Source organism: Sceloporus undulatus, chromosome 3, assembly GCF_019175285.1.
Source record: "Sceloporus undulatus isolate JIND9_A2432 ecotype Alabama chromosome 3, SceUnd_v1.1, whole genome shotgun sequence".
Taxonomy (NCBI): domain Eukaryota; kingdom Metazoa; phylum Chordata; class Lepidosauria; order Squamata; family Phrynosomatidae; genus Sceloporus; species Sceloporus undulatus.
The window spans coordinates 4,254,161-4,264,074 of NC_056524.1; the positions used below are offsets into that span (position 1 = coordinate 4,254,161).

The 9,914-nt window shown below is 44.9% G+C and overlaps 1 protein-coding gene across 3 annotated transcripts; it reads right to left on the reverse strand.

The window, feature by feature from the left end:
- Nucleotides 1–329: 329 nt before the first annotated feature.
- DNAJB13 (DnaJ heat shock protein family (Hsp40) member B13) lies at nucleotides 330–9,609 on the reverse strand. Of its 3 annotated transcripts, none has more exons than XM_042460369.1 (8): nucleotides 9,575–9,609; nucleotides 6,410–6,513; nucleotides 5,936–6,097; nucleotides 4,658–4,815; nucleotides 4,020–4,133; nucleotides 2,970–3,083; nucleotides 995–1,071; nucleotides 330–747 (listed from the first exon to the last, which is right to left on the reverse strand). In XM_042460369.1, the coding sequence occupies exons 1-8, from the start codon at nucleotides 9,592–9,594 to the stop codon at nucleotides 594–596; spliced, it is 903 nt and encodes a 300-aa protein (XP_042316303.1). In that variant the 5' UTR covers nucleotides 9,595–9,609; the 3' UTR covers nucleotides 330–593. The 3 variants fall into 3 exon arrangements, with proteins under 3 accessions (XP_042316303.1, XP_042316304.1, XP_042316302.1); XM_042460370.1 differs by lacking the exon at nucleotides 9,575–9,609 and adding an exon at nucleotides 9,376–9,528 and having other exon boundaries at nucleotides 330–642; XM_042460368.1 differs by lacking the exon at nucleotides 9,575–9,609 and adding an exon at nucleotides 9,376–9,528.
- Between the last annotated feature and the right edge of the window lie 305 nt (nucleotides 9,610–9,914).

Here is a 9,914-nt window from a genome sequence, read left to right on the forward strand (position 1 = left end):
CTGTTGCAGGTTGTGTTTGGATTGTCATGTCACCTCTCAGTCTTCTCTTCTTCTAACTAAACATACCCAACTCCCTAAGTTGTTCCTCAAAAGGCTTGGCTTGGGGGTGGGCACTTTGTTCCCCCTACAGCTCATTAGCAAAGCTTGGGAGGTTGCTTTTTTAAAACTAAATCATTTCTGTTACCTTCCAAACACTGATAAGAAAGGACTCAGTGCCATAACTTGCAATGTTGGAGCTTGGTCCTTCTGAGTGATTTGCCATTCTTTGGAGGGAAAACACTGTAGGATGGGGAAGAAAGAGGCATGCAGCCTGAAGATTCATATCCAAATACCTTTTAATAATATCATACTAATGAGAAATTTTTACACCAATAAATAACTTCACATTTGGAAGTGTGGCTTCATTGTGGCCTTGCAATGCTCCTGAAGGAACAAAGTGATATAGGTAATGACAAGACTTGCAGCTTCTTGCTTCCATGCTCTGGCCAGCAGCAAGAGAGGAAATTGGATCCAGATACAATAGAGAGGGTTTATTTCTTGTTTCATGGTATCCATGGTGAAACGAAGCAGAGGCAGTGCCTCTTTTGTCCTGCTCAGGTCAAGAGGGCTTCCCGCAGGAGATCCTTTTTGGCCGGGGTAAGTCTGGCAGGGAAGACGATATCGAAGTACATGAAGAGGTCCCCTTTGCAGGTGGGGTCTTTGGACAAGGGCATCCCTTCTCCTGGAACAACTTTGAAATACTTGGGGCTGGAAAGGCAGAACATGGGACCCCGTCAATGGGGAAATTGGGGAATGCATAGAAGGCATGGGGGGATGCATTGTGGGGGGTTTGGAGGAAGGAAGAGAAACCCATCTCTTTCCATAGCAGCCTTCTCCCAGTTCAAAGCCCCCTGTTCTGTTGGTCTGCAGCTCCCATCATGCACATCCAGCATATAAAGGGTTCTGTCTTCCATGACACACAACTAAGACCACCCACTTCCACAACTGCACTTACTGGACAATGTCATTGATGGGGATGTTGAGCAGGCGTTCATCCAGGGTTCTCACATCTATGGTGCACCCAATCAGAGCCTGTGAGACGAGAGGAGCCAGGATTGAGGCAAGATGGCTGGTCCCTGTATTTCAGATTTGTGAGGTGGACATGAGCTTAACGCCTGAGTGTCTGTAGCTCTGCATGTTCTGGATCTTCCCACTGGCCAGCAGCTGTCAAACCCTGGGAAGGTCCCCTGCTGCCTCAGTTACCAAAGGGCAAGAAAAGCGGGAAAGCAATTCAGGCCATGGAGAAGCAGCTGGTCTCAGCATAGGAGGAGGAAAGAAATGTTAGTGTGCTCTCCAATGGAATGTGCCTGTCTTTTCCTTCCTCCAGCAACTCAAGAACAGCAGAAGCTTTGTACAGTAGTCTGAATCACCTGCTTCATACTGGAAAGGAGGAGGAACAACTGGGGTCTCCCTTAGGGCTTAAGAGCTGCCCCGAGAGAGATTTTGGGATGGAAAGCAAGGCAAGGGAAAAGCCTTTTTGTCTCCTCCAAAAGTGGTTTATGTGTAGGTAACCTGCACTTGTTGTGTGCCTTCGAGTCGTTTCCGACTTATGGCGACCCTAAGGCAAACCTATCATGGGGTTTTCTTGGCAACTTTCTTCAGAGGGGGGAGGGGGTGCCATGGCCATCCTTTGAGGCTGAGAGAATGTGACTTGCCCAATATCACCCAGTGGGTTTCCATGGCTGAGTGGGGTTTCAAACCTTGGTCTCCAGAGCCATAGTCCAATTCTCAAACCACTATGCCACATTGGCTGTCTGTACACTGTGCTTACAGGCACTTAAGTTAGTAACAGGATTGTTGTTGTGTGCCTTCAAGTTACTTCTGACTTATGACACCGCTTAGGGAGTGTTTAAGCACACTGATAAGCGGTATAGAAATGTAGTACTTGCTGTTGTTGAGGCGAGCCTTTCACAAGGTTTTCTTGGCAAGCTTTATTCAGAAAGGGTTTGCCATAATTTCCTCCTTCTGAGGTTGAGAGAGTGGGACTTGGCCAAGGGCACCCAGTAGGTTTCCATGGCTGAGCAGGGATTCAAACCTTGGCCTCCCAAGTCCTAGTGCAATGCTCAAACCACTATACAATACTGGCTCTTTAAGTCATAACATAAAACATTTTTTAGAATACACAGATCTTAAAACAGAGGATTATGTGCAGAACCAAGAAAATGTGTTTTAACTGTAAGCCTCCTTGGGTCACACACAGGGAAATGGCAGGGTATAAATTAATACAGTTTCAACCACTCTACATTTTTTGATCATGAACTGCTCAAGGAAGGAGACAGAATGCAGGCACTGTTTTGATGTACCCATGCTCTTGATGTAAGGGTTCTCTAGGAATATGGCAGACACTGGCAACCTGAGGCCCTTCTGATGTTACTGGACTGCAATAGCCTTCACTCCCAGAATGAAAAGCCAACAGTGGTGGCGCAGTGGTTAAATGCCTGTACTGCAGCCATTCACTCAAAACCACAAGGTTGCGAGTTCAAGACCAGCTAAAGGGCCCAAGCTCGACTCAGGCTTGCATCCTTCCGAGGAGGGAGCTAAAATGAGTCCCCAGACTGTCGGGGGCAAATTAGCTTACTTGCTCATTAGCTTACTTGCTGTTCACCGCTATGATCTTTGGAATAGCGGTATATAAATAAAAGAAATTATTATTATTATTATTATTATTATTATTATTATTATTATTATTAGAGTGATAGTCCCACAATATCTGGAAGGCCTCAGGTTGTCCTCCCCTGGTATAAGGGGGCAACTGCCTTGATCGCAACGACAAGAGTTGTCCTAAAGAACTGTTCACTCTGACTTTTGTATAGAGATGGTTGGTCAGCAGAAAACATCCTGAAAAGGGGGTGTAGGGGAGGGAACACAATTTGTCCACTCTGGAAGCATCTGGGGTCTTACATTCTGCAGGTGTGAGATGCCACTCTTACCTTTCCCAGAGGGATCCTCGCCACATAGATCAGATTGTCTTCATCACGTTTAAACCGGGGATGGAGCTTCTCCTTCACGATGAAGATGATGTCGGCTGGGATGATGTTGGGGCCCTACAAGAAAGTTAGGAGGAAGGCCAGCGAGACGGTCAGATGGGGCTTGGTCCAGGAGCCAGGGAAAGGGACCAAGATGGACATCAAAACTATCCCCATATCCCTTGAACCACTCATATCCAGGGATCACACAGAGGGACAGCTTTCCCATCTGGGGATTCCATAACATATGTCGCATTTCTACCAGTTCAACAGAAAACACACCCCCAATTTCATTCATGGTGGCATGGGAAGATAAGGGTACAACTAGCCATGATGCTGGTCGAAATTTTGACTCTCCTCCAAACACCATGAAAATTCAGCACAAAGTCACCCCTGCAATGAGAAGCCTGCCCTCTATGGTACTCTCCAATTATGCTGGGAATGCTGAAAGCTGTAGTCCAGCACAACTGGAGGCCATCAGCTTTGTGAAAAGCTGCCCTGAGGCCTAACCACCAGAGGTTTCAGAGCCTGCAAATGTTAGTTTTCCAAATGCTTCATTTCTCAGAACCCCTTGGTTTGCTGACTGAGCAATTCCAGGAGTTGCAGTGTAAAAACAGTTTCTCTTCATTCCAATATGTCAGCCTTAAGACTAGGAAGCAGCACCAAATACTACAGAGATGGGACTGCATGGCATTCCAGCTGCTGTTAGACTGCAATTCCCATTCAGCTTTGAGCCAAGGCTAAGGTGGCGAAGGCTGACAGAAGTTTCAGAAATAATAACATTTATTTATAATGCCCTTTCACCAAAGGGTGGGACATTGGACATATATAGTCAAAAAGGAATGATAAAACACAATGCAGTAAGATGTTAAAATACTAAAATAATATACTAACATACTAAAAACAAAAAACTTCAGGCAGGTCACAAGATCTCCAATCCTCACCGAAATCAAACATGGAGGGTAAACAATTTGACCCGCCTCCCCTTCGCCTGCTTTGGAGCAAGTACATTACCTGGTCCCCCTCTTGTTGAAAGGTAATCCTGGTTCCTTGCTTCCAGCCTGGCTGGACATCGATCGTCAGGATCTTATCTTTAATGGTGGATGCATGGCCATCTTCATTCATCACCTAGAGGGTTTAGAAAGCAAGCAGGCAAATCCCCCATCTGCCTAGCCAAGCCAAGCCCTACAAACTTTTTCCCCTTAAAGGGGGGCAGTGGGGAGGGTGTAGCCCCCCCCCAGGCCTTCTGTGAAGCCAATGCAGCCCACTCCATCATTGCCTGGCCCAGTTCTATTCAAATGGTCCCCGGATCTAGTTTTTCTACTTTCTGTTGGTGGAATGTTTGACTATAGTACCTCTGTTGTTGATACACTGCAGAAGCCTCACCTCCCATTGTACAGTTTCTTTCCTTTGTTGTTGTTGTTGTGTGCCTTCACATTGTTTCCAACTTATGGTGACTCTAAGGCTATAATGGTGTTTTCTTGGCAAGATTTGCTGCAGAAGGTTTGCCTTTGCCTTCCCCTGAGGCTGAGAGTATGTGACTTGCCCAAGGCCACCCAGTGGGTTTCATGGCCAAGTAGGGAATCAAACCCTAGTCTCCAGAGTCACAATCTAATGCCCATTAGGCCACACTGGCTCTACTCTTTCCTCACCCTGCGTGAAATCTTGATTTTTTTGGTACATCCATAGAATAAGTCTTCCAGGGACAGGTAGAGATCTCGCTCAATGGGAGGGTCTTGTTTCTTCACTCCCCGTCCCCGCAGTCCCCCAAAGGCCATGTTCACTTCTGCCCCTTCGGATGTGTAGAACTCTGGGCCAGGGAAAAGAAGGTGAGGCAGTATAAACATAGGAAAACTTAGTGGAAGAAACATTTATCAGTCCTGAAAATAGCTTGGAAAAGTCAATTTTTTTCTGTGACAAGTCTGAGAACCCTCCAAACACCATGTGATTGTGTCACTATTTTGACACTATTCCAAAAACCTGCAGGTTGCTCTTGAAGAAAAAGGTACACCACAATATGTGTAACCTGTACTAAGGACAAGAGGCCACGATATAGAAAAACTTATCCTAAACAGCAAGGCGGTCAGGAAAGGCTGCATTTTATCATCCTAAAATGTATGCTGAATGTATCATAAGCAAAACTGGATTAGACTCTGATGATGAAAGCATGAAAATTGGAGGAAGGAACATTAAGAATTTAAGATATGCTTCTGACACTATATACCTGTGGAAAATAGCAAAGACTTTGAAGAACTACCAGTCAGTTCTTAGAAGGAAATCTCACTGATGACAGCAGTGGCATCTAAAGTGAAAATAACAGTTCATTTATAAGGAAAAAGGTGATCCTACCAGAGACCTGTATGCTAAATATGGCAAAGTCAGCTTCTTCCTCCATTTGCATGAAGTCTGAAAAGACTCATTCGCCCAATCTACTCTGACGGGTTAGTTTCCAACATCACCATCACATTGGTAGAAGGAAGTAACTGTACTTAGCAAAGGTTAGATGGAGGCATTTTCATGCTTACAGAAGTTACAAATCCAGAATTTTTGTGGTATGATTGGCTGGTGCTTGATAACTGTAAGACAGACTTTCAGCTGCTTCTTCTGGAAAAAACCCTTCTATATCTGAGAACTGAGAGCTGTTGCCGACCAGAGCAGACCATGCTGAGTTAGATGGACCCAATGGCCCAGCTCAGTAAAAGAGACAGGTTTACAAATCCACATTGCCTGAAAACTTGACAAGAGAGAGGTGTCCCCCCTACACACACACACACCCCTCTCCAGGATACTGAAGCTATCTGCAGCCCACCACCTGGTTTTAACTGTATCTATTGTCCATTCCTGTTAGGGCTCTGCCCTAACACTCTCCCAAGCCTAGGAAATGTCCAAAAGTGTTTTTGAAGGGGTCTGTTTTGACCAAACAGGCCTACCAGCAAAAGGGTTGTCTCCTCCAAAGAATTCTCGGAAGACTTTCTCAGGGTTTCCGTGGAATACATAGCCTTCTGTCCAGGGGGTGTCAAGCCCAAACTCCAAAGGAATTCCTCCTTTAAGGCCTTCTTCTGCAAATTTGTCATAGACACCCTTCTTTACCGCTAAGGAACAAGAAAAGATGCATTTAGGCAGGAGAAGAGAAAAGAGGTTTTCCATGGGAATATATACGCGTTACATCAGTTGCAACTGGTAAGACGTTATCAGCAAGGACAGAGGAGGTCCTCGTTTTTATTTAACAACTGTCTAAAAATTTAACTGTATTTTATTGTGGATGGGAGGGTTAGGGAGGGTTTGGGACATAATGAAGCATGTTGTTATTGTATTTTATGGATATTTTTAGTGTAAGCCACTTTGATCATTTGGAGAAGAGGGATATTATTATTATTATTACTACTACTACTACTACTACTCACGGTCACTCAAGACATCATAGGCTTCAGCAATTTGCTTGAATTTCTCCGGAGCCCAGGGTTCCTTATTCTTATAAGGGTGGTACTTCAAAGCAAGCTTCCGATAACTGTAAAACAAAACAGAGGGGCAGCAGCCTTTATCTCAATCTCTCTGTTTTAATTCACTCCCCTCAAAAATAAAGCTTTAAAGTATTCTAAAATATATAAACCAGTGTGGCATAGTGGTTTGACTCTGGAGACCAGGGTTTGATTCCCAGTTCAGCCATGAAACCCACTGGGTGACCTTGGGCAAGTCACACTCTCTCAGCCTCAGAGGATGGCAATGGCAAAACCTCACTCAAGAAACTTGCCAAGAAAACTTTGTGATAGGGTTGCCTTTTGTTGTTGTTGGGTGCCTTCAAGCCATTTCTGATACAGTATATGGTGACCCTAAAGTGAACCTTTCATGGAATTCTCTTGGCAAGTTTCTTCAGAGGGGCTTTGCTATTGTCCTCCTCTGAGGCTGAGAGAGTGTGACTTCCCCAAGGTCACCGCAGTGGGTTTATATGGTGAAGCTTATATGATCTTCCTCTAGAATAACTTTTGCCCTCCTGGCCACACTCTGATGTTGTTTGGTCCTGGCTTTTATCTGTGAAATGTTAGAAGGGATGTAATAGCCATTGGCATTCCTCTCCTCCTTCTCTTCCTCCAGAATCCTACAAGGAGTCCAAGGACTCCCACATGTCATTTTATGTTCACAGCAGCCTTATGAGACAGGTTAGCCTGAAGGATTGTGACAGGCTAGAACTATCGACAAAATAAATAATTGAAAAATATAGACACAATTAAGACATGTTGCAGACTGTTGTCACTGTCGTTGTGTACCTTCACGTTGTTTCCAACTTATGGGGACCCTAAGGCCAACCTACCAATAACAATGAATATACACACACATATCATAAGCTTCCGACTTATGGTGACCCAGTCACAGGGGTTTCTTGGCAAGATTTGTTCAGAGGGGTTTGCTGCTGCCTTCTCCTGAGGCTGACAAAGTGTGACTTCCCCAAGGCCACCCAGTGGGTTTCATGGCCAAGCCGGGAATTGAACCCTGGCCTCCAGAGTCGTAGTCCAACGCTCAAACCGGGACGCCGCACTGGCCACTCCAGCATACATACCCAGTGTGTATCTTTTCTTGTTGGTAGCTGGCTGTTGACTGTTTGTTAATGTTTTTCAACATTTATTATTTTTAATACATCTATTTTATTACTTTTATTTTATTTTATTATTTGTATCTACACTTGTCCCTCCACATTTGTGGCTTTAATTATTCACGGATTTGATTAATATGTTCTCTTTAGGAATCTCCAGGTCATAGAATCATAGAATCCTAAAATTGGAAGAGACCGCAAGGGCCCTGATCCAGTCCAACCCCATTCTGCCATGCAGGAACTCTCAATCAAAGCATCCCTGACAGATGGCCATCCAGCCTCTGTTTGAAGACCTCCAAGGAAGGAGGCTCCACTACACTCCGGGGGAGTTTGTTCCACTGTCAAACAGCCCTTACTGTCAAGAGGTTCCTCCTAATGTTGACGTGGGATCACGTTTCCTGCAGTTTGCATCCATTGCTCTGGGTCCTGTTCTCTATTCTCTGGAGCAGCAGAAAACAAGCTTGCTCCCTCCTCAATGTGACATCCCTTCAAATACTTAAAACAGGGCTATCATATCACCTCTTAACTTCTCTTCTCCAGGCTAAACATCCCCAGCTCCCTAAGTCTCTTCTCATATAGAGCATGCTTCCCAGACCCTTCACCATTTTAGGCGCCCTCCTATACTTCAGCATTAATGCAGCTCCTCTAGTGTGCAACTCTGTGGTCAACTTTAACCAAAAGTCACACTGAAGGACCTAGAGATTCCTAGAGAGAACACTCCAGTGTGCATTTGTAGCTCCTCCAGTGCAGTTCTATGGTCAATGTCTGGCAGATGTTGACCACTGAGTTGAACTGGAGAAGCTAGAGATTCCTAGAGAGGTGTTCTCTCAGGTAAAAACATAGCGTTTTTGTTATTTGCGGTTTTTCCACGTTCACGGGGGTCCTGTGCCCCCAACACCAGCGAATGTGGAGGAACAAGTGTATGTTTAATGTGAACTGCTTGGAGATTTTATGAGGGCCCCACTGTACAAATATAAGCAATATAATATAATATAACATTTCCTTCCTGCCTCTCTACAAGTCTTGAGGTGGGTAGAACAAATAAAGCAACAATGCATGTACAGTACATACAAGCCTCATGCTTGACTTCTTGCTGTATGGCTTCAAGTCTTTTCCAACTTTTCTAATGCAGGGTTTTCTTGGCAAGATTTGCTCTGAGGTGGTTTGCCACCATTGCTTCCCTTTGAGGCTGAGAGAGTGTGACCACCTGCCCCAAGGTTTCCCAATGGGTTCCACGGCTGGGCAGGGAGGATTTGAACCCTGACCTCCCAGTGTCCTTGTCCAACACTTAGTATCAAGTTGATGGTATCAGACTTTATATATATATAAATTCAAAATTTATATACATAAAACATACAATCTGATATTATATAAAATCTGATGCCATCAACTTGATACTAATTTGAGACTTTTAGAAAAGCGTATTTTCCACACACTTTTGGGCTATTTGAGTCGATTCCCCCCAAAATGGGGATCACCCAACTAGTAGGCTCTGGTGCCACAATAAACTACAGTTCCCAGAATCCCACAGCATGGAGCAAGGGCAGTTAAAGCGGTGTCAAACCGGATTCTCTCTCCAGTTTATATGAGTTTTATTTATATTCCTCTGCTCTTGCGGCCACATGAGTGCCCTGCGGATTTCCAGATTGTGGCTGGACTACAACTCCCAGCAGTCCTCCCCTCAGGGCGAGAATGGCTGGGGATGCTGGGAGTTGTAGTCCAGAAAAATACTAATCCCCCCCCCATCTATTATGGAGGCCTCCACTCCCTCCCGGGGCTCACGCCTTCTTGATGTCGGCGTCCTTAGCGCTGCGGGTGAGATCTAGCACGGCGTAATAGTCCTGCCCCATCGCAGCGCTCTTTTTGCCCCTCCGTTTCTAAAGCGAGGCTTCTTCTAGGCCTCACGTTGCCATGGATACGGAGAGGGGCGGGGCTTCGGCCTGCTCACCCGCCGCAAAGGATGCCGGGAATAGTAGTCTACCTTAGAAAATTTCCCCACATGAAATTCTATCGCCTTTTTAACGTCACAGAAAAGGGGGCGGGGCTTCTGCTTCCTCGCTCGCATCAAGGGATGCCGGGAGCTGTAGTCTTTGCCTCAGAAACAAAAATTTCCCTCAGAGAATTCTCTCTCGCCTAAATAATAATAATAATAATAATAATAATAATAATAATAATAATAATAATAATAATAATAAATGTAAGCCACCCTGAGAAGATATAATAATAATAATAATAATAATAATAATAATAATATTTATTTGTATACCGCCCTGTGGCGAACCAATCCGGGCGGTTGACAACAGTGATTATAACAGAGTAAA